The sequence below is a fragment of the Capsicum annuum genome, chromosome 3 (genome assembly GCF_002878395.1).
Source record: "Capsicum annuum cultivar UCD-10X-F1 chromosome 3, UCD10Xv1.1, whole genome shotgun sequence".
NCBI classification, from domain to species: Eukaryota; Viridiplantae; Streptophyta; class Magnoliopsida; order Solanales; family Solanaceae; genus Capsicum; species Capsicum annuum.
In genome coordinates this window covers 186,997,992-187,021,973 of record NC_061113.1, presented here as the reverse complement: position 1 = coordinate 187,021,973, position 23,982 = coordinate 186,997,992, and the positions used below count along the sequence as shown (strand labels likewise).

Genomic DNA, 23,982 nt, shown 5'->3' with positions numbered 1-23,982 from the left:
AATTAAACCTAACCTTTAACTAAATTTTTTTAAAGTTAACCCACATTCATCTAGCATCTGTAAATTAAAATAAAACAATAAGATAATAACAATATCAAAACAATATAATTAAACCTAATCTTTACACAAGAAATTCTTCAAAGTCAATCGACATTCAACTACGACCTGTAAACAATAAAAAAAATATAATAGCGATCACAAAGTTTCAATATTGATCCAATAAATTTTTGGCTGAGCATAAATTTTGACCCTAAAGAGTGATTTTCAATGAAAATAAAGAAGATATATATATACACACACATGTTGAATTCTATTATGCTGACAAAAAGAGTGAAGAAGTTGAGGGTTAGAAAATCAAGCATCCGTCATCTAGACATGCAATCGAATCAAGTTAGATGAGCATTAATCATATTCTTCCAACAGACAAACCGATTTGTTCTCTAGTTTAACATACATCTCAATATTTATAGAAATATTTCCTTAATAGAGTCCTATTTTAGGAGTATTTTTGTAATTGAACAGTAGAAAGGAAAATATTAATTAATTCTTCTACCATATATTCTAGGAATCCCATATATTTTAGAAACTCTAGTAGAAAGAAAAATATTAATTAATTCTCCTACCATATATTTTAGGAGTTCTATATATTTTAAGAACTCTAGTAGAAAGAAAAATATTAATTAATTCTCCTATCATATATTTCAGGAGTCCTATATATTTTAGGAAGTCTAGTTAATATAATAAAAAATAATTAAATAATAAATTTAAAATAATAGTGAAAAGATAGTTTTATCTAAAGTCTTTTAATGAAGGGTAAAAAGTTTAAATCACTTTTATAAGAATTTTCACATTTTTAGTATATTATAGATATAAATTATACATATAAATATAGATTATACAGATAAAATAACCAAAACACTACCAAACATGGTACTAAAATTCGGTTAAATTAGACTAACAAATTCTGTCAAACAAAAGGCTCGTCCTGCTTAGCCGGTAGAGCACAAGGTTGAGAGCCTTGGGCTCGAGCCCCACGGTCGGCCAATGAATAATATTTTTTTCGCTCGTCTCTTCTTTTTTGATTCGTGAAGGGCTTTTCGGACAATTCATTACCCCGCAAAACTTTTCACCAACAGAATCCTATCTTCCCTCGTCTTCCAAGCAAACCACAAGTCGAAAACAGCAAGCATAGCTTAAGCCCTCGCCCCACCCTTCCGGCGACAACATCACCACCTTTCCACCGTCATATGACCTCCACTAGCCATACAAAACCTAATTCGGACACCGAAAACGACACCGTAAAATCATCACCCAGCAATAGCGGAGGAATGAGACTCGTTGTGCCATTACAAGGCGTAGTTCAAGGCCGAGGCGGACTTATTTTAGGTTCACTCATTCCTTGTGCACTTTTCTACTTCCTACAATTCTACTTAAAACGACACCGTCCTAAGCCTTCTGCCTGTAATCCTCCCTCACCGTCAACTTCATCGCCCAACTTAGCAGAGTTACACCGTTCGTCTTCCCGTTTAAATCTGACAACTCGTAGCTCCGTTGGCAGGGTTTTTTTGTCTTCCAGGGCTAGTGTGGTAGCTGCACCGAATGATTCACCTTACTACATTGGAATGGATAGGTTCCGAGCTGATCCGTATAATGAATTGGATAATCCTGACGGTGTTATTGATCTAGGAATTGCGGAAAACAGGGTATTACTTGTGATTTTTGCTGCTGTGAGATTGTGCTAGTTTACGGGTTCATTAATGACTGATTCTATGATGTGTTTTTTTTGTTCTGTGTTTGCTCGAAGTTGTCGTTAGATTTGATGGAGAAGTGGATTTCAAGCAATTTGAACGTTTCAACACTTGGAGGAGTCGGTGATGGATTGAATATCAATGGAATTCTTACGTACCAGCCATTTGATGGATTGACTGAATTGAAAGTGGTAATGCATTTTATGTTCATTTCGTTTTCTCAACCGGAACTCGCGTCCAAGTAAAGTGAGCCGTAAGCCGTATTTGGTACGACGTAAATGTTATTTTTTTTATGTATTTGGGTACAAGAATCTGTATATTAGAAACACAAACTTCAACACTAGTTCAAGTCTAAGACAAGAACACTTATAAAGTTCTGTAACACCTTCAACACTAGATTACGAATAATCTATCTAAGAAGTGTGTTAAGATTCAGAAAAGAGATGAAACAAAATTTAAGACCAAGTCCTCCGAATTCACGGAGTGTTCTTAAGGAATAATTTTCCTCACTGTACCCGAGGTTTTTGAATCTTCCTCCTAGGATAAAATGACCTTCAATCCAAATAATAGCGGTACCTCAAATTGTTGGATTCAGCGAACTCACTCAACGGTTTGATAGATCACACAGAAAGTTTTTCAAGACAAGAAGAGAGTTTGTATTTCAAAAAATTCGTACCTAAACCTGTGAATGAAAGCAAGTTTATATAGCCAACATGTGCCTCTTCCGAAAAGTGGCAATGGTTCACTTAAAAGGTGTGACCTTTCTGGAAAAGCCATGTCCGTTCGTCCAAAGAATGTGTCTTTTTCGAACAGGCATACCATTTCATGAATCAGTGTGTCATTTCGTTGAAGAGTTGCATTCCTTTGTTTCAGCACTGCACTGTTTCGAAACACTATTTCGGAATCTGCATGCATGCATATAAATGGAGTATCAAAACACAGGAAAAATTTGTGTTTTTCACTTTGGAATTTTCGAACTGAATTTTTGAATTTCTGTCAAATAAATTTTGTCCAAGAAGATAGATCTCATGGATCGATCATTTGACAAATCTAAATCCAAATCCGAATCCAAGCCGAACCGAGCGACGACGACGACGAAGGCGCGAGACATCTCTTATTTCTTGCCTCACTTACCATGTGGAGTAAGTGTTTCTTATTTTAAACACTCACAAGTTCTCTTCTTCCATCAATGTGGGAGAAAGAGTGAACTTTCCAATTTGGGAGTACACTTTCTCAATTAGTGTCTCTCTTCTCTCCACCATTTTTCCTCTATTTCTCATTCACACTTTTTCATATACTTTGAACCCAACAATACTCCACATGAATGGGAAATGACTATTTTTTTTTCGTAAAATTTTTACGGACAAGTATGTGATCATCAAGCAAAGACTGATTGCATCTGGATAAGTGGGTTTCCCTTTGAACTTTCCGTAGTGAACATGCATCGGATGCACTCGGTCAATCGGTAGATTTGATATCTTTGAACCGCCAAGCTTTAGTGTACACTTAGACAACACGTCACAGAACCATCTTTTTATCGTTTATGGTTCTCACGGTTTTGTTCTTTTCAGCCATGAACATGTCCAGATTTCACGAGAGCTTAGAGAATAGGCCTTTACCAACATTCTCCTTGAAGCGGCTTCCACTTCGCCCTCACATAGGTGATTTCTAAACGTTCAATCCTATAGATTAAACTATTTGGTCAAATCTGCCAAATTTAGATAATCATTAAAAGACTTTTCACCTTAAGTCTTATCCTTGTTTTCTAAACATTGTCTACATCATGAGAATGGGTTGGATAATTGACAATGTTGAACCTGTCAGACACAACTTTATTTGATCTCCTTGAACCTAGCTCTTGGGATCTCCAGTCTGCTAGGTAGAGTTACTGCCATGCTGACTTGTCCTAGGCCTTAAACCCATTCCCTTGGATGTCCTTTCCACTCCTTCTCTAGATAGGCTTTTTATAAGTGGATCCGACACATTATCCTTTGACTTCACATAGTCACCAGTGATAATTCCACTAGAGAGAAGTTCTCTAACGGTATTATGTCTCCGTTGTATGTGACGAGATTTACTGTTGTACATCATGCTCCCTGCCCTACCTATTACCGCTTGGCTATCACAGTGTGTACATACTGGTGCCACTGGTTTGGGCCAATAAGGAATATCTTCCAAGAAATTTCGGAGCCATTCTGCTTCTTCACCGGCTTTATCCAATGCGATAAATTCAGATTCCATTGTAGAGCGAGCAATACAAGTCTGTTTGGATGATTTCCAAGAGACTGCTCCTCCACCGATAGTAAATACATATCCACTTGTGGATTTTACTTCGTTCGATCCGGTGATCCAATTTGCATTTCTATATCCTTCAAGTACCGCAAGATATTTATTATAATGCAAGACACAGTCTTGAGTGTATTTAAGATACCCAAAAACTCTTTTCATTGCCATCCAATGAGTTTTGTTGGGATTACTTGTGTACCGACTCAATTTACTAATAGCGCATGCTATGTCTGGTCGTGTACAGTTCATTATATACATTAAACATCCCAATACTCTTGGGTACTCCAATTGTGAGTCACTTTCACCTTCATTCTTTCGAAGTGCAAAGCTCACATCCAATGGAGTCTTGGCAATGTCGAATTCCATATACTTGAATTTTTCAAGTACATTTTCGATATAATGAGACTGTGACAATGCCAATCTTTGTGGAGTTCTATGGATTCTTATTCCTAAGATCACATCCGCAACTCCAAGGTCTTTCATATCGAACTTACTCTCGAGCATTCGTTTTGTTGCATTTATGTTAGAAATGTCTCTACTGATGATCAACATATAAACAAACAATGACTTGGTGATTTGAAGTGTCTTTAATATAAACACATTTATCATATTCATTTATCTTGAACCCGTTTGCCAACATGGTTTGGTCAAACTTCGCATGCCATTGTTTAGGTGCTTGCTTTAGTCCATACAACGACTTAATAAGTTTACACACCTTATTCTCCTTTCCTGGAACCACAAAACCTTCAGGCTGTTCCATGTAAATTTCTTCCTCCAATTCTCCGTTTAGGAATGCTTTTGATGGATTTCAAGACCATATACCGCCGCCAAGGAAATTAACATTCGAATCGATGTTATCCTTGTTACTGGTGAGTGTGTATCAAAGTAATCAAAACCTTCTTTTTGTTTGAAGCCTTTTACTACAAGTCTTGCCTTGTATTTGTCAATAGTACCATCCATTTAGAACCTAAAGGCTTATTTCCTAGAGGAAGATCAACTAATTCCCATGTATGGTTGCTCAAGATTGAATCAATCTCACTATTGACTGCCTCTTTCCAAAAGGATGAGTCCTAAGACGACATCGCTTCTTTAAATGTTTGAGGCTCATTTTCTAAGAGAAATGTTACAAAATTCGAACCAAACGAAGTTGACGTTCTTTGACGTGTACTATGTCTTGGATTTTCTTCATTATGTACATTCTCACTTGGTTCATCTCGAGGTCGTTTAGACCCCCCACTGGACTGTTCATGTCTAGTTTTATACGGATAAATGTTTTCAAAGAATTCAGCATTATTTGATTCAATTACCGTATTTTCATTTATATTCGGATGTTCGGATTTATGAACCAAAAACTGACATGCTTTACTGCTTTTAGCATATCCTATGAACACACACACGCAGTCCACAGTCTTAGGTCCTATCTTAACCCTTTTAGGCATAAGAACTTGGACCTTTGCTAGACACCCCCACACTTTGAAATATTTCAAGTTGGGTTTCCTTCCTTTTCATTTTTCATAAGGAATTGATTGTGTCTTACTATGGGGAACTCTATTGAGTATACGATTGGCTGTAAGGATAGCCTCCTCCATAAGTTTTGCGGTAAACCAGAACTTATAAGCAAGGCATTCATCATTTCCTTCAAAGTTCGGTTTTTTCTTTCCGCAATTTCGTTAGATTGAGGTGAATATGGGGCCATAGTTTGATGGACAATTTCATTCTCTACACATATTTCGGTGAAGGGAGATTCATATTCTCCGCCCCTATCACTTCTTATCATTTTTATCTTTTTCTCTAACTGATTTTCTACTTCAGTTTTGTATTGCCTAAACGCATCTATTGCTTCATCCTTACTATTTAGCAAGTAGACATAACAATATCTAGTGCAATCGTCAATAAAAGTTATGAAATACTTTGTCACACCACGCGATGGTTTTGACTGCATATCACAAATGTCAGTGTGTACTAAGTCTAAAGGATTGAAATTCCTTTCAACGGACTTATAAGGTTGCTTTACATACTTTGATTCCACACACGTTTAACACTTTGATTTATTGCACTCAAAGTTTGGTAAAACTTCTAAGTTAATCAATTTTTGTAACGTTTTATAATTAACATGACCTAAACGTTCATGCCATAAATTATAAAACTCAAGCAAGTAAGAAGAATTTGAACTTTTATTTATTTCAACATTCATTACATTCATCTTATAAAGGCCTTCGGTGAGATAGCCTTTCTTTATGCACTTCTCCTTTGCTAATTACAATTTTTCCAGAAACGGTTACACATTTGACTCCGTTTTTGTCTAGAAGTGAAACAGAAATCAAGTTCCTACGTAATTTCGGAACGTACAAGACATTGTTAAGTGTTAAGACCTTTCCTGAAGTCATTTTCAAGCCCACTTTTCCTGTTCCTTCTACCTTAGCCGTAGCGGAGTTAGCCATGTAGATCATTTCTTCCACTTGAGCCGGAGCGAATAACGAAAACAACTCTTTGTTGGCACAAACATAGCGGGTGGCACCAGAATCCATCCACCACTCGCGAGGATTCCCACCAAGTTGCATTCTTAAAACATAGCACACAGATCATCACATTCTTTGTTGTACTCAATCATATTTGCTTGGTCCTTTTTCTTGTCTTTCTTAGGGGCACGACAATCCGTGGACTTATGGCCCAATCTTGCCACAGTTGAAGCACTTTCCCTTGAATTTCTTCTTTGGTTGATGGCTTCCTTGTTCAACTTTCTTCTTTTTCTTAGAAATGTTTTGGTCATCCTCTACAATATGTGCTCCATTAATTGTAGAATTCCCTTTTGACCTTCTCTCGGCAGCCTTATTATCTTCTTCAATACGTAGTCGGACAATAAGATCTTCGACAGTCATCTCCTTGCGTTTGTGCTCCAAGTAGTTTTTGAAGTCTTTCCACATATGTGGTAGCTTCTCAATGATCGCTGCTACTTGAAATGCATCATTCACAATCAAACCTACAAAACAGTTTATGTGAGTACTAAGAACATTTTCAATTTTTTCAACTAAGGTATTTTTCAAAGATATACCTTCTGCTAGGAGATCGTGAATGATTACTTGCAATTCCTGCACTTGAGAGACAACCGATTTGCTATCTATCATTTTAAAGTCCAAGAACCTTGCAACAAAGAATTTCTTAATTCCCGCATCCTCTGTCGTTCTAGTGCCCCCCACAATTCCTTCGATGTCTTAGTTCCACTGTAAACATTGTAGAGATCGTCTTGGAGACCACTCAATATATAATTTCTGCAAAAGAAGTCCGAGTGTTTCCAAGCTTCTACAATCATGAAATGCTCTTCGTTCAAGGTTCCCTTGGGCACCTCAGGAGCATCCTCACTAGTGAACCTTTGAAGACATAGAGTGGTGAGGTAAAAGAACATCTTTTGCTACCATCGCTTAAAGTCAATGCCCGCAAATTTTTCAGGCTTCTCCGCAGGTGCCATTGGTTGCGGAGCATTTGCTCGACTTGTTGAAGCAATGCTAGTTGCCCCCACAGTCGTAGCCGCATCTTGCATTTGACTTTCGTTAGTCATTTTTTCTGTCACCATTAGACAATAAAATTTAGTATTTTCAGAATACTATTTATAAAGTTAAGCAACCTTAAACTCTTCTTCTTGTTTCTAGTTAACGATGAGGTTTTTATGACTTCCAATCGTCAGCCGAATGATTTTTAACTTGTGATGAAGATTTTATATCTTCGAATCACTAGTTAAGTTCAAACGGAGTAGAAAACTTAAAGCTTTAATCTCCAAAAACAAGCAATACAGATTCTGTAGAAAATTTATTCCTTAAGATTGTTATTTTTTATGTATTCGGATACAGGAATCTGTATATAAGAAACACAAACTTCAACACTAGTTCAAGTCCAAGACAAGAACACTTATGAAGTTCTGTAACACCTTCAACACTAGATTACGAATAATCTATCTAAGAAGTGTGTTAAGATTCAGAAAAGAGATGAAACAAAATTTAAGACCAAGTCCTCCGAATTCACAGAGTGTCCTTAAGGAATAATTCCCATCTCTGTACCCGAGGTTTTTGAATCTTCCTCCTAGGATAAAATGACCTTCAATCCGAACAATAGCGGTACCTCAAATTGTTGGATTCAGCGAACTCACTCAACGGTTTGATAGATCAAACAGAAAGTTTTTCAAGACAAGAAGAGAGTTTGTATTTCAAAAAATTCATACCTAAACCTGTGGATGAAAACAGGTTTATATAGCCAACATGTGCCTCTTCCGAAAAGTGGCAATGGTTCACTTAAAAGGTGTGACCTTTCTGGAAAAGCTATGTCTGTTCGTCCAAAGAATGTGTACATTCTTTTCCGAACAGGCATACCTTGAAGGGTTGCATCCCTTCATTTCAGCACTGTACTGTTTCGGCATCTGCATGCATGCATATAAATGGAGTATCAAAACACAGGAAAAAGTTGCGTTTTTCCCTTTAGAATTTTCGATTGATCGATCCCAATCCGAAGCCGAGCCGAGCGAGCGACGACGACGGCGCGAGGCATCTTTTATTTCTTGCCTCACTTACCATGTGGAGTAAGTGTTCCTTATTTTAAACACTCACAAGTTCTTTTCTTCCACCAATGTGGGAGAAAGAGTGAACTTTCCAATTTGGGAGTACACTTTTTAAATTAGTGTCTCTCTTCTCTCCACCATTTTTCCTCCATTTCTCATTCACACTTTTTCATATACTTTGAACCCAACAGTAAATTCTTTTCAGCATTATAAAGGAAGGATGAGGTGGGTAATGGGAAATGGTATTTGGTGAAATGTTTACATTTTGATAAATGCAAGTGATATACGTAGGCTGGAAGATAATTTATGCCTCAGTGCCCAACTTGTTGGCATAGTAATTGTCATTCTTGTTATGGACTTGAGTTGTTTTCCCTCTTTTTGTGGAAACTATTTTCTTTAAAGTGAAGATTTTACATTGCTTTAGCTATCAAAACAAAGGAAACTGGAACCATTTCTTTTCCCCTCCTATCATAGAGCTAAAAATAACTATGGAAGTTCTTACCTGTATTTTTCAGCAGGTTAATTGATTTTACTCCACTTAGACTATCAGGACAATAAATTAGTTTGTATACAAACGACTGGCCAGAAATTAATGGAACTTATCTTCGCAGCCCAGTAAAGATGAATTAGTAGACTTATAAATGAATAAATGCACTTCTTTGTATTATCTAGTTTCTTCTTCTCTCTTATTTTAATTTTCTATGGTACTTCCTACAGTTTTATTTTCAATATATGCCATACTGACAGTTGTTACTATCCTTTGCTTGTTGACCAAAACTTTTCGTGAAATAAATAGTACATCAATTAAATAAAGCTGTTATTCTTGAAACACGATTGGCTAGTCCTAAGAGTGCAAATTGACGAGGAAATCAGAGGAATAGATGGCTACTGAATATGCATATTTTGTTGAATTCTAGGCACGTCTTACAATCTATAGAACCTGTTAGCTTTATGATCACAAAACATGAAAAGGAATTTACCTCTTTGTTTTGGTACGAAAAATACTTGTTTAGATTTTGTAGTGAAAATGTTGTGCCAAAAAAAAAGCTTTAAGCTATCTTCCTTATACTTGTTTCCCAAGTTATCTTTTGTAGTGAAAATGTTGTAGAGTATATATGTATATAGTTTTTAGATTCTATGGTCAATCGACAATTGTAGAACGTAGTTCATAAGTGTGTGTGGAAGCATAAAATTTTTTAGAAAGTAGTAGATAAGTGTGTGTGGAAGCATAACATTAGTTGAAGTGAATGACGTGGTCTCCTTATATTGTCTTGGACCATCCTCCCTCATGGACTATCTTGTAAGGTTGACTGTTGAGTTAGGGCCCAAGATCCATTTTTTCCACATGGTATCATAGCCAGATCCGTTGATCCTCGTTCTTTTGTTTTTCAAAGTTGGATCCCCGTGTTATGATATCCATGCTCCTCCCACCATCACAATTTTCTAGTCTTGCGCATTTCAGAGTGTTAAGTTTGATGCCAGTAAAAAATATAGAAAACTTTTTTTAAAAAATAATTAGCTTATTTTTCAGTTTCATATATGATACGATGATGACATTAGTTGAACTTAAATGGAGAAACATGATTATTGAGGATTCATATAGCCAACCCGACTTGTTTGGGATTGAGGCTTAGTTATTGTTGTTGGGCCACGTTTTGGAACAACCTTAAAAAAAAAAAAAAAGAAGAGTACAAGTATTTTGGCAGGAAGGACTAAAGGAGTACTAACCAGCATCAGTGAAGGCGTGCTTAAGCCTAGAAATTAGGTGTGTACTCAGTCTGAGTACTTTTCATTGCTCAAGGAACTCTTTGGCGTAGGCACTGACACTTTGAAGCATTCTCACGGTTTCTGTCTTGAAGAGTTTGGCACTAAACAATAAATAGAACCAGCAAAACAACATATACAGCTAAAGGGTTTTTATGGATAAATATGACACTGACTGAGAACAGAAAATTACCCACTTGTGGGAATACACTCGCTATGTTGTTGTCTTAAGAAAAAAAAATAGATTATGGATATGCTGTTCGTATACATGGCTTTTCTCCCAATTTGATGAATATATATACTGCCTCTGTGTGTGTGTGTGTTGGGGAGTTCCTAATGCCAAAAAGTTTAAATAAATTTTGAACTTGATTAGCATGGCTTTGACTCCCTATATCTCATTTAAATGTATTAACCATTTTTTTCCCCATGTCATTGTTGTTTGTAGTTATAGTTATTTTTTTTCTTATGTTACACGTGTTCATCCCTGCTTTTCGCTTTTGATAACATCCTCTTCAACTGATCAGAACTTTGTCCCATACATAATTTTGTACCATATGCTTCTCTTTTGGATTCCTAAGATTCTTCAGCGACCCGAATCCAAGCAAATTGAGGCAGGTAATGATACAAGAATCCAAGCAAACCAAGGAAGTATCAAAACACACTCCAAATCAGTCCACTAATCTTAAGGATCCGAGGACCTTTTTGGAGACCACTCTCGGATTCGCTACCGACAAGAAGAATACAAGGCACAATGGTGTATATAACACCAAAACAGCAACAACAACAACAACAAGATGATAATAATATGACACAACAATAAGATGAAAACAAGTCACGGCTTCACTAAAACACAAGAACAAACGGATTCAAGTTACAACACTAACAAGATTACAATAAGATAAAATGATAGATAGATAGACTACATGAAGATGTAATCTTAAGAACTCAACAGCCTATTCCACTCTTGAACCCTTAACACTACACACTTCAATTCACCTATCTCTTACGTGACACAAGATCGGATTCCTCCTCTCTAGCATCTACGTTTCCAAGCAAAATACAATCACTAGTGATTCCACACTAGATCTTGCCCTAGTTTTGATTGGTGGCTTTTCCAAGCCCTAACTATGGTGTTTCAAGTCTTACAAGACTTACAATAATATCCAAAAGCTAAGTCTAAAAGCCCTTCAATATTCTATTTATACTAGGTTACAAATAAAATACAAAAAGACCAAAAGGCCCCTTAGAGACTTAGGTGCCCATCAAGTGTAGTATGTTGGCTGATTTTTAGTGCATTTAGGTCCCCTTTTGCACTTCAATTGCACACACCAAGTCTCGGACCCAACATGCACTCCCATAAGTCCATATCCGTGATTATTCCCGTATCAGGTAATCTGTGGAATTGGTCAAGGTGCATGCAAGCTAGCCTGGAAACCGCAGTTATTTAAAAAAAAACAAAGAAGAATAGACTAAAATGAGACTTTCAGATTACTCCAATCTGGTCCAGATCGTCCAGCAGTCAACTAATTTTTTCTTAGAGATTTAGAATATACTAGTGTAGTTGATATTCATGTAATTTGTTCTTTACAGTCCACCTATTGTAGTTCCAGTCTTTTGGCAATTTAATTTATCTGCTGTCTAATAGGTATCTGTCAGGCACTATTATTGTTTTAACGTCTAATTAAATCACCTCTATAAGCGATTTCTTCTGATGGATATATAGTAACATTGTAATCTTAATCTTGTAGGCCTTGGCAGGCTTCATGTCTCAAGTCATGGGAGAAAAAGTGTCATTTGATCCATCTCGAATGGTGTTAATGTCTGGTGCAACTCCGGCCATTGAGGTTCTGTGCTTTTGTTTGGCTGACCATGGGAATGCTTTACTTGTTCCAACACCCTATTATCCTGGGTAATTTCGAATTTCAACCTGATTTAATATAACATCACGTTGTCTTTTTCCATCTCCTCCAATATTTCTCCTTCCTTTCTGTCTTCCTCTCTATGTGTATGCACACCAGTGCTGTGCAGCTCGTGTGTAACAAGATTCTGTTTGCAGCTTTGATAGGGATATAAGATGGAGAACTGGTATAGATCTTATACCTGTTCACTGTCGTAGCTCCGATGCTTTCATGGTGGACATAGCAGCTCTTGATCAAGCATTTAGTCAGGCAAGAAAGCGAGGGCAAAAGGTCCGTGGAATACTTATCTCAAACCCATCTAACCCTGTAGGGAACATACTGAGTAGGGAAATGCTACATAGTGTCTTAGATTTTGCAAGGGAGAAGAACATCCATGTAATATCAGATGAAATATTTGCTGGATCTAATTACGGTGGTGAAGAGTTTGTAAGCGTTGCTGAAATTCTTGATGAAGAGGATGCTGACAGGGACAGGGTTCATATAATATATGGATTATCCAAAGACCTTTCTGTACCAGGTTTTAGGCTCGGAGTTCTGTATTCCTTCAATGAAAATGTTTTGGAAGCATCTAAAAAGTTGACAAGATTTTGTTCCGCTTCAGCACCAACGCAAAGCCTATTAGTTGCAATGCTTTCAGATACTGGGTTCATCAAGTATTATATGAGAACAAACAGAGAGAGATTGCGGAAAGTGTTTGACTTATTCGTGGCAGGTCTAGAACAATTGGGCATCAAATGCATGAACAGCAGTGCAGGCCTGTATTGTTGGGTTAATATGAGCAAATTCATTTGCCCTTATAATGAAAAAGGAGAGCTTGAGCTGTGGGAGAAGCTCTTGAATGTAGCTAAGATAAACATGACTCCAGGGTCAGCTTGCCATTGTATTGAACCTGGATGGTTCAGATGTTGTTTTAGTACGTTAGCAGAAAAGGACATTCCTTTAGTTATGGAACGGATACGTAAAGTTGTTGAACGTAGTTAGGCCTCCTGATTAAATGTTTATAGCTTTAAAATAGGGTATGCTGTGTTAGATGTGTCATCTTTTTCTGAGAATGCACTGTTCCTATATGTGCATCATTGACACTTAATGCTAAAGTTGCACTCATGTTGTCAATTAAAGTTCCAAGTTGTACAGTAGAATGTGAAACATGTTGCACAAGTTTAAATTTAAAATGGATAACAGAAATGACTTTCTTAGATAGTCCTTTCAAAGTTCTGCCAAACTGTGAATTAAGATGTGCATCTTTCAGATAAGTTTGAGTTGCAACTGCCTCTTCCACTTGTTGTGCAGTTCACCAATGGTGATGCCAATTCCAAGCATGCAGCTTCCAAAAACATCATCATCCATCATTTCCTGCAACAAGTATTATAATAGATGTCTTACAAATTTCTTCATTGGTAGAAATATGTTGTTATTGTTTAAGTCTGGCATATATAAAGAGGATTGATTAGATAATGTCTTACTGCTAGTGAATGCAAATTATTATGCCTGTGTAGTGTTTCCTAGTTGTTGGGTTAAACAGGATGAACTATTGATGTTTTTCAGAGAACTACCTTAGAGATGCTTTGCTTCTGCATTTGGACTGTCTTCCTTTGGTAACTTCTTCTTCGGCTCATCATTATCAGCTCACCTAGAGTTAGTGGATGCCTTACTTTGATGCTGCAATTGTTATCATGATCTTGATTGTTATTAAGTGCTTTCGGAGGAACATGAGAACCTCCTTTTTCAGGGGTGCTGCAGTTCTGAAGAAAGCTTGTACTAGGTGATAATAGAGGGAAGAGCTTTTCCAGAAAAGCAGTTCCAATCAGGCTTGTTGTTCCAGTTGCATAACTGAGAACGCTGCTGCCAGTTTCAGAAGTTGGTGAAAGTGGACACTTTATGTTGTGGTGTATGTCTGCTGTCAGAGAAGTTTGCTCCACCGGAAGAGCACTTGAAATATCCACAGTTGGTATGAATCCATTAGCTAGGAGGGAGGAAGGGGCTGAGCTGAAGGATTCATATATTGATTCTGAATCAGACCCCACAACTTCTGATTCTGACATGCCATCTTCATCATGATGACCATGCTGATCGATGTACTTGTCAATGTCAGCCCAGAAGTCGTCTCCACCTTCTTGCACATCTGTAACAGTTGAAGGTAAGCCAGTGATATTTTCGTGTGGAGAGGCCTGGGAGAAAAAAGGGAGTGGTGTTCCTGGCTTTTCTTCCCATTCAAAGGGGACAGAAGCAATGAGCTTAACTGGGGGTGTAAACGTAAACGTGCCGTTAGTAGTAGCCAGAGGCTTTGGTTTCCAATCCTTTATCGGTATTCCTGGTCTTTCTTCCCAGATAAATGGAATGGAAATTTGTTGTCTCTCTCTCTTGCAAGTTGAATTCCCAGAAGGGTTATTTTCTGCCGTCGGTGGAACATATACCGTCATTGCCATGTTCGTTTTTTCTTTTCGCCGAGTAAACACACACACATACATATATATTGCAGACAGTAAGTGGGTTAGAGGAGTTTGCAACTAAACCTACATGCCAACCGCACTATTTCTGCAAACAGAGATTAGGCAAACTTACTGTCTGTTATGGATCATAATATATTATATGATCATCTCTTTCTTAATTGTCTCTCTTTAATAAACACTTCTGTTAAGAAGAATTCTTTGACTAAACAATTTTGGGCAAATTCTTTTTGCTGAAGAAGCGTACTGTCATAGGCAATCGAAGAACCGGTCAACCAACTTGATATGCCTTTACCAAACTACTAGAACTTTTTGGTAAAATTTACTAGCAGTTTATTAGTGCTCTCTGAACTACTTCAATAGGAAAGTGCTCGTTGGCCCCCTCTAGGACAGAGTTCGACCATGTTTGGTTGCTGGTTAGAGTTAAGCCGTATTAAATAGTGTGGGGACTAATTATGTAGAAATTAGTTATGTATAAATTGGTTAGTTAGGATTGGATCCGACTTCTCTCCATTTTCCCAAAGTCTCAATTTTGATTAATGACACATGACTTAATTAAATTGAATGACTAAGATTTAATTTATTCAATCTCAATTCCTAATCATGGTTAATATAATAAATATATTATATCAATTAAAGTAAACTGCTTATTCAATACTCTAAACTTTCTCTCATTCCCTTCAAATTTATCAATTCTAAATTCTCTCATTCCCTCCCGAATCAAAATCACCAAATCAATTTTTTTTTTCTAATTTCCAATTTCACTTTAGCAGATTTTCATTTTCAGAAGCTAAGTAATTAACTTTTTTCTAAATTGTTTCTTAATATATTTCCACTCTAGTCAACCTATTTCTGTACTCTCCATCTTATTCGTCTTATTCTTCAAATATCATCTCCACGTAAATAAAAAATAGCATAATTCATAGCATCACTTCAAATTCACAAGGAAAAAGAATTATCTAGGAATTTACACAACACTTGTAGAAGTGAAAAACAGATGTACTACAAACAAAAAAATCAGATTGAAAAACAAGTGAAATTTTTCTTTTACTTTGTGAAATAATTTATAGCTACATAAATATATAATATTTGTTTAGACTAACAATTTCAAAAGTCTTATTTTCTTTCTTAAATTTTATAAATTTTGATATATGTCACATAAATCAAAATAAAGGTAATAATTTGACTGTGTGCAATCACTTCTCTGAAAATATTAGTTAAACACAAACGACTAAACAAATCACCTCTCAATTCTTACCAAAAAAAAAATCACCTCTCAATTGATTTTTATAAATTCAGATTACTATTCATTCAGAGCCCTTTTTCAAAACAACTTTCTTGAAACAAGTTGATTTCGACTGTTCGGCTAAAATTGGCTTCAAGTTCTATTCAAGCAGCAGAGGTGAAGAGAAGGTTAGCTCAACCCGTCCGCTAATTGGATGGGGGCATTCTAGTCTATAAACCGATAGATATTGATTTATATGTAATTGTAGATATTGAAATTTTGTGGACTCTACAAAAAGAGTTCAATTTTAGTTAGAGTTCTTGGGGCTACTTTACCCTAAATCTAGCTTGATGGCTACTCAACCTAAACCCTAAATTATGCCTATATAAAGGGGGCAAATATCCCTTCAAAGAGGCATCTCCAATATTCCATAAATTCACAGGATATTCACAAAAAGATCAAAGATCTGAAAAGTTCCAATAAATTTATGGGATATTCATAAAGATCAAAACCCTCTCTTCTTGACAATCAAATACATCAAGAAGACAAACCCTCATTTCATGGAGAAATTCATATCCAAATCTTCATACATTCGAGAAATATGCTATTGACGGCCCTCGAATTACGGAGAAAATCAAGAGAGAAGAATCAAGGGAAGAACAGATTTGTACCCCATCGTTTATCAATAAAACTGTTGTTTTTTTTTCATATTTTTATTTGTGGTTGAAGTTTATTTTTCATGAATTAAATTATGTTGAAAACAAATTGGCACGTCCGGTGGGACAATCTCTACCTCTCATCTCAACTTTTCATACTTTAAAGTTTAAGAATAACGAAATGACTTCCAAGAAGGTCAATTCTCAATCAACTACTTCCAAGGCTGCAGATTCAAAGTTCTCTGTTGAAGTAGAAATCATCCTTGGTGTTACGTTCGGAACCCTGGGAGCTGTCACAAGAAGCAAGGCAGGCTTGCTAGGACGACAAACATATCCAGTGTCGTCCGCTCCAGCTCCAGTTTTTGGACCTTCAACCTCGAAAGGAAAAAAGTCCAATGCAAGTGCTTCAGAAGGAGGAAGCAGTGTGGCCGAATCACTGAAAAAGACTCTAGCTCTACTTGAGCATTCCGGTTCCAAATACTTTGGAGCCAAGAGCGATGGTCGTTCAACAACTGCGTCATCTCCATTTACACCACATAATCTAACCACTTCAAAGATCAACTTATGTGATAATTCGTGTTACTCTCCGACGTCTCCAGTGATCATACAAGCAATGGTAACTGATGCCTCGTCTAAGGAGGAGCAACTTGCGAATTTGACAAAGGCAATTGAAGGCCTGACCAACTATGTTCAGAATCAAGAGGCTAGGATTGGTAAGATAGTAGATAGGGTGGAAGGATTGATAGACGGAGAATCTAGCCATGCGTCGGGAAAAGCTCCAGAGGTTCATGAGATAGAAAATCCTGTGAAACAAACACCATCGACTAAAGAGGTGCAAGTTTCTGCTGAGGGAATGATCCCGATTGGGCAATTGAGGGAATTTATTGAAGGGACCCTCAAAGACAAGTATGATGTTGTCACCAAGTCTTCCCTTGCATATGCCAAGCCTTACACTGCAAGAATAGATAGCCTCAAAATGCCTGCTGGCTACCAACCCCCCAAATTTCAACAATTTGAGGGCAAAGGTAACCCAAAACAACATGTTGCACACTTTGTCTAGACATGTAATAATGCTGGAACTTATGGTGACTATCTTGTCAAATAGTTTGTTCGTTCCCTAAAGAAACACCTTTGATTGGTATACAGACCTCGAGCCTAACTCCATCGATAGTTGGGAGCAATTGGAACACAAGTTCCTAAATCAATTTTATAGCACAAGGCGTACAGTGAGCATGATAGAGCTCACAAGTACTCGGCAAAGAAAGGATGAGCTAGTCATCGACTTCATCAATCGATGGAGAAATGCGAGTCTAAACTGCAAAAATAGGCTCAGTGAAGCTTCTATAATAGAGATGTGCATCCAAGGAATGCACTGGGGGATTCTCTATATTTTGCAAGGAATTAAATCAAAATACTTTAAAGAGTTAGCTACTCATGCTCACGACATGGAGTTGAGCATGTCTTCTGCTGGAAAGGAAGGAACGCCTATTCATGACCCTCGAAGGGGAAAGGAAAAGCAGGAACCCAAAAGATGGGGCAAGTTTCTTCCTAAAAATGAAAACAAAGAGTCCATGAATGTTGATGTATCTCCTGTGAAGGTCACCACAAAAGTAAGCAAGAAGCAAAGTGTGAAGACGACTTCTGGAGTACGTCCGAATCAGAAAACTTTAAAGGAGATGCAAAAAAAGGAATATCCCTTGATTCTGATGTTGCTGATATTTTCGATGAACTCCTTCAGCATAAACTCATCGAAATCCCAAAGATGAAGCATCCCAACGAAGTTGGAAGGACCAATGATCCTAATTATTGCAAATATCATAGGCTCATAAGTTACCCTCTAGAAATGCTTTGTCTTTGAAGATAAAGTCATGCAACTGGCAAAAGAAAAGAAAATCTTCTTCGACAATGAAACAACCAGTTCTCATCAAATATCTATCACTTTTGGCTCGCTCGACCCGATTCAGATTTATGTCAAAGAGCATAATGAGAAGATATTAGAGCCTGACAGGTCTTCAGTTAATGAAGACGATGATGAAGGTTGGACTCTGGTGACCATACGCAAACACAATAAAATGAGTCTGCGAAAGGAGACATACGAGCAGGCAAACACAATAAAATGAGTCTGCGAAAGGAGACATACGAGCAGCCAACCAGAAGGAGAATGGTAAAAAAACCAAGGAAACATAAGTTGGTGATTCCCAAAGAAGACGAGGGTGAAGGAGCTTCACCATAAAAAACCTCGACGTCCGGTGACTTTAGAGGAATTCTTACGAAGTTGGTTTCATGTAAAGACTGCCCAAGTCAACCTTGAGGCGTCTTGTTTTAATACCGCCAAAGAGGGGGCAAAGGGTGAGAATATACCCATGGAGGTTCCTTCACCTTTCAAAAAGTTTGCTGAAACTCTTGGCGAAGAGGCACATGTGTGTGATACAAAAATCATATTTACAAATAACGATCTTATGCTTGGTGAGACCCTACATAACCGTCCCTTATACATGTGGGTCAAATTCTAGGAAAGAAGATCAATAGAGTTTTGATAGATGAGGGATCTGGAGTCAATATCCTGCCTATCCGTATGATGAAGGAGCTTGGCATCGCTACTAGTGAACTAGATAAAAGCCATATAATGATCCAAGGCTTCAACCAAGGGGACCAGAGAGCCATGGAAAGTATCAAGTTGGGGATTCATATGGATGATTTTTAATCAAACCTTTTGATGCATGTGATTGATTCCAAAACTTCATACAATATATTGCTTAGTAGGCGTTGGGTGCATGGGAACAAAATCATCTCGTCCTCTTACTATCAATGCTTGAAGTACCTTGAAGGCGGAGTGGAAAGAAATATAGTTGCCGATGACAAGCCATTCACTGAAGCCGAGTCACATTTTGCCGATGCAAAATTCTACTTAAAGAAGCATGTTGTGGATGAGAAAAGAGTTGAAGATGTCACCAAGACCAAGTGTGACGATCTTGCACCTAAGAAGGTCGCGGTGACTGACGAAAAAGTCGCCACTAAGAAGACTCTCTCCACTTCAAATAAAGAAGGTGTCACTTCTACGAAAAAGAAGGCAACTCCCATTCTTCGTTAAGTACCAAAGGTCAGGAAAGAAAAAGATCACCCATCGAATTCCCAAGATAATGTGCTGAAGGGGCTAACTTTACCTATCAGGAAGATTGATGCAATAAATCCATCCTCAAGACTTCTTGAAGATTCTATGGCTCAAAATCTGTCACAATATATGACACTCCCTACGAAGAGTACGAAAGAAGGCTTTGACCCAAATGCATATAAGCTATTTGTGAAGGCTGGATACAATCCTAATAAGCCATCAAGGTTGGGCAAACTTCCGTCGGAGGGTACAACCAGGCAGACACGTGAAGTCCTAGGATACACACAGTCACCTCCAATTTGAATCTCCATAAGAAGGGCAGTCAGTAATTATATTACCGTAGAAGAAGAATCCACTGCTGCTAAAAGACCCTCTGTCTTTGACCGACTTGGAGAACCAACTGCAAGAACTTCTGTGTTCAAAAGGTTGGGACCTCTAAATAAGAAGAAAATCAACAAACGTCAAAGAAGTCATCAAAGCATAATGATTCACTCTTTATTTAAAATCTAGAAGGACTTCCAAAGTTTGATCCCTTCTATAATGAGGCGACAAACAGAAATGGTGCTTTTATGCAACGAGGTGTTAAAAGATAAAACTCATACGGTGGTGTATACCAAGGAATGTGAGGAAGATGAAGAAAGTATTGGCTCCTCATATCATGTTACGATCCAAAATGAGAATGAGGTCTCATCTCAAATAAAGGTTTATAAAGAGATGGAAGATACTTTCTGGTGTCACCACATATCCATCAACGATGATGATCCTCAAGAGGAGGAAGATACTGGAGATGCTCCATCTCAACTTGAAGAAGGAGTAAAGGCCACAATAGATCCCTTGAAGGAAGTTAATCTTGAAATTAATAAAGACCCAAGACTAACTTACCTGAGTGCGTTTCTAGAAGTAAAGGAGAAAGTCGCTTATGTGGACCTACTCAAAGAATATATGGATGTCTTCGCTTGGAGCTATAAGGAAATGCCTGGCTTAGATCCGAAAGTAGCAGTCCATCAGTTGGCGGTCAAGAATGGTGCTCGTCCTGTTAAGTAAGTCCAAAGGCGCTTTAGGCCATAGTTGGTTCCTTTGATTAAAAATGAAGTTAACAAACTCATTAAAGCAGGATTTATTCGTGAAGTCAAATATCCCAGATGGATTTCAAGTATTGTTCCAGTACGGAAGAAGAATGGCCAAATTCGAGTTTGTGTTGACTTTCGAAATCTCAACAATGCCTGCTGTAAGGATAACTTTCCAATCCCTATACCAAAGTTGATGATTGATGCCACTACTGGTTATGAGGCAATGTCCTTCATGGATGGTTTATCCGCCTATAATTAAATCCGTATGGCGCCAAAGGATAAAGAACTTACTGCATTTCGTACGCCCAAAGGTATTTATTGCTACAAGGTGATGCCTTTTGATTTGAAGAACTCTGGTGCCACTTATCAAAGGGCTATACAGAATATCTTTGATGGCCTACTCCATAAAAATGTTGAATGCTATGTGGATGATCTAGTGGTGAAGTCAAGAAAGAGAGAAGATCACTTAAAAGACCTAAGAATGGTATTCGAGTTACTTAGAAGATATCAACTTAGGATGAATCCATTGAAGTGTGCCTTTGGAGTTACTTCTGGAAAGTTTCTTGGCTTCATTGTACGACACCGAGTAATTAAAATTGATCAAGACAAGGTCGATGCAATTTTGAAGATGCTGATCCTAAAAATATTCATGAGTTAAAAATCCTTCAAGGAAGGCTAACATATTTAAGAAGGTTTATCTCAAACCTGGCTGGAAAATGTCAACCATTTAGTCGTCTCATAAAGAAGGACACTCCCTTCGAATGGAACCAAGCTTGTAGTAATGCCTTTGAGAGTATCAAATCATACTTAATGAAGCCACCAGTTCTTGCGGTACCCATACCTGGGAAACCATTGGTACTCTACATCGCGGCACAAGAGAGGTCAGTTGGAGCACTACTGGCTCAAGAAAATAGTGAAGGCAAGGAAAATTCTCTTTACTATTTGAGCAGAATGATGACGCCGAATGAGCTGAAGTATTCTCCAATTGAGAAGTTATGTTTTCCATTAGCCTTCTCGATTCAAAAGATGAAGCACTATTTTCAGGCTCATGTTGTTCGAATTATCTCTAGGGCAAATCCCACCAAGTTTGTAATGTCGAAACCAGTCCTTAGTGACTGACTTGCAAGATGATACCTTCAATTTCAATAGTTTGAGATTGTGTATGTTCCCCAAAAAGTTGTAAAAGGACAAGCATTGGCTGACTTCTTAGCAGATCACCCAATACGTGATGACTGGGAGCTGAGCGATGAACTCCTTGATGAAGATGCAATGGCTGTTAAAGTTAGATCCCCATGGAAGATGTATTTTGATGGTGCTACACATCGAGATGGAGCTGGTGCTGGCGTAGTGTTTGTCACTCCACAAGAAGAGGTCATCCCCTACTCTTTTACCTTGATGAATCGTTGCTCCAATAATGTTGCTGAGTATCAAGCGCTTATACTCGGACTAGAGATAGCTGTCGACATAAAGTAACTGCAATTACAAGGTTTTGGTAACTCTCAATTGGTGATAAAGCAGCTGTTGGGAAGCTATGAAGTTCGGAAGCCTGAGTTAAGACCATATCATGAATATGCACAAAAATTGATGGGATGGTTTGGAGAATTAACCCTACAACATATACTAAGGAAGGAAAATAAGCAAGCTGATCTCCTAGCTGCTTTGGCCTCAAACCTGACCCTTCCAAATCAAGCACAAGTTACTGTCCGCCAAGAATAGGTAGTATCCCCACCAAATAATAATGAAGAAGATAAAGTTGAATACCTCGTTGCCGTATCTGAAACTGAAAAAGAAGATTGGCAACAACTTATCATCGATTACTTATGTTATGGGATACTTCCAGAAGATCCAAGGAGAAAGACTGACATTCGTCGTCGTGCACCTCACTTTCTCTACTATAAGGACACACTGTACAGAAGATCATTTGAAGGAGTACTCTTACGGTGTTTGGGAGAGGAAGAAGCAATCCAAGCTTTGCAAGAAACATATTCAGGAGTTTGTGGATCATATCAATCTGGACCAAAGCTTTATTTTCACATTAAAAGGATGGGATATTATTGGCGAACGATGGTGAAAGATTGCTTGGACTATGATAGAAGATGTAAAACTTGCCAATTACATACAAATTTCATATATCGACCTCCAGAGGTACTACATCCAACTGTAGCGTCTTGACCATTTAATGCTTGGGGAATGGATGTTGTCGGTCCACTACCAAAATCTTCTGGTGGGCACTAATACATCTTGGCCGCAACATATTACTTCTCAAAGTGGGCCGAAGCTGTTGCCCTCAAGGAAGTAAAGAAAGAAAATATTGCAAACTTCATCCGAGTGAATATCATCTACCACTTTGGAATTCCTCAGTACATAATGACCGAAACGGCAAGCCATTTGATAACAAATTGATGAACAAGATCTCTGACCTCTTTGGCTTCAAGCAGCGCAAGTCTTCAATGTATCATGCTGCTGCCAATGGTCTAGTTGAAGCCTTCAACAAGACTTTATGCAACTTGTTGAAGAAAGTCGTCTCCAAATCCAAACGAGACTGGCATGAGCGAATGGAAGAAGCTTTATGGATGTATAGCACAACTTATCGTACACCAACGCAAGCAACCCCATACTCACTTGCTTTTGGAGTTGAAGTAGTCCTTCCACTTGAGCGTTAAATACCTTCCTTGAGACTGCCTATTGAAGAAGGGCTCACCGATGAAGAAAATGCTAAGTTGAGTCTTGCGGAGTTAGAAGCTCTTGATGAGAAGAGGCTGGAGGCTCAACAAAATCTTGAATGTTATCAATCCTAGCTATCTTGTTCTTTCAACAAAAGGGTTCGCTTGAGATGCTTTCGAGTTGGAGATCAAGTTCTTTCAGTAAGAAGGCTCATTATCACTTCTCGTAAGTCTGGGGGCAAATTTACCCCAAAGTGGGATGGACCATATGTCATACAAGAGGCATATTCAAATGGTGCTTACAAGCTTGTCGATGCGGATGGCATGAGGGTTGTCCCCATCAACGCCAAGTTCTTAAAGAAGTACTATCCTTGAAGGAAGATGACACTCCTTAAGGCACGAGTATAAACTGCATGTACACTCCTTACGGCACGAGTATAAACTGCATGTACACTCCTTAAGGCACGAGTATAAACTGCATGTACACTCTTTAAGGCACGGGTATAAACTGCATGTACACTCCTTAAGGCACGCGTATAAACTGCA

General features: G+C 37.9%; 2 protein-coding genes across 2 annotated transcripts; one reads left to right on the top strand and one right to left on the bottom strand.

Annotated features, from left to right (window-relative positions):
* The first annotated feature begins 976 nt into the window (after window positions 1–976).
* On the top strand, window positions 977–13,459 carry LOC107863397 (probable aminotransferase ACS12). The gene is made up of 4 exons (XM_016709291.2): window positions 977–1,703; window positions 1,805–1,939; window positions 12,093–12,253; window positions 12,401–13,459. The coding sequence occupies exons 1-4, from the start codon at window positions 1,248–1,250 to the stop codon at window positions 13,242–13,244; spliced, it is 1,596 nt and encodes a 531-aa protein (XP_016564777.1). The 5' UTR covers window positions 977–1,247; the 3' UTR covers window positions 13,245–13,459.
* On the bottom strand, window positions 13,347–15,273 carry LOC107863398. Its single transcript, XM_016709292.2, has 2 exons — window positions 13,817–15,273; window positions 13,347–13,616 (listed from the first exon to the last, which is right to left on the bottom strand). Exons 1-2 carry the CDS (start codon window positions 14,729–14,731, stop codon window positions 13,509–13,511), a joined length of 1,023 nt encoding a protein of 340 aa, XP_016564778.1. The 5' UTR covers window positions 14,732–15,273; the 3' UTR covers window positions 13,347–13,508.
* Window positions 15,274–23,982: the final 8,709 nt, after the last annotated feature.

What these genes read in the sequence shown, in the direction of transcription:
- LOC107863398 (XM_016709292.2), bottom strand. Translation starts at nt 14,731, where the DNA reads ATGTATGTGTGTGTGTTTACTCGGCGAAAAGAAAAAACGAACATGGCA. An exon ending in AGAAGCAAAGCATCTCTAAG is followed by an intron (nt 13,617 to 13,816) that starts GTAGTTCTCTGA and finishes TACTTGTTGCAG; the next exon opens with GAAATGATGGATGATGATGT.
- LOC107863397 (XM_016709291.2), top strand. Translation starts at nt 1,248, where the DNA reads ATGACCTCCACTAGCCATACAAAACCTAATTCGGACACCGAAAACGAC. An exon ending in GATTGACTGAATTGAAAGTG is followed by an intron (nt 1,940 to 12,092) that starts GTAATGCATTTT and finishes TTAATCTTGTAG; the next exon opens with GCCTTGGCAGGCTTCATGTC. An exon ending in CCAACACCCTATTATCCTGG is followed by an intron (nt 12,254 to 12,400) that starts GTAATTTCGAAT and finishes TTCTGTTTGCAG; the next exon opens with CTTTGATAGGGATATAAGAT.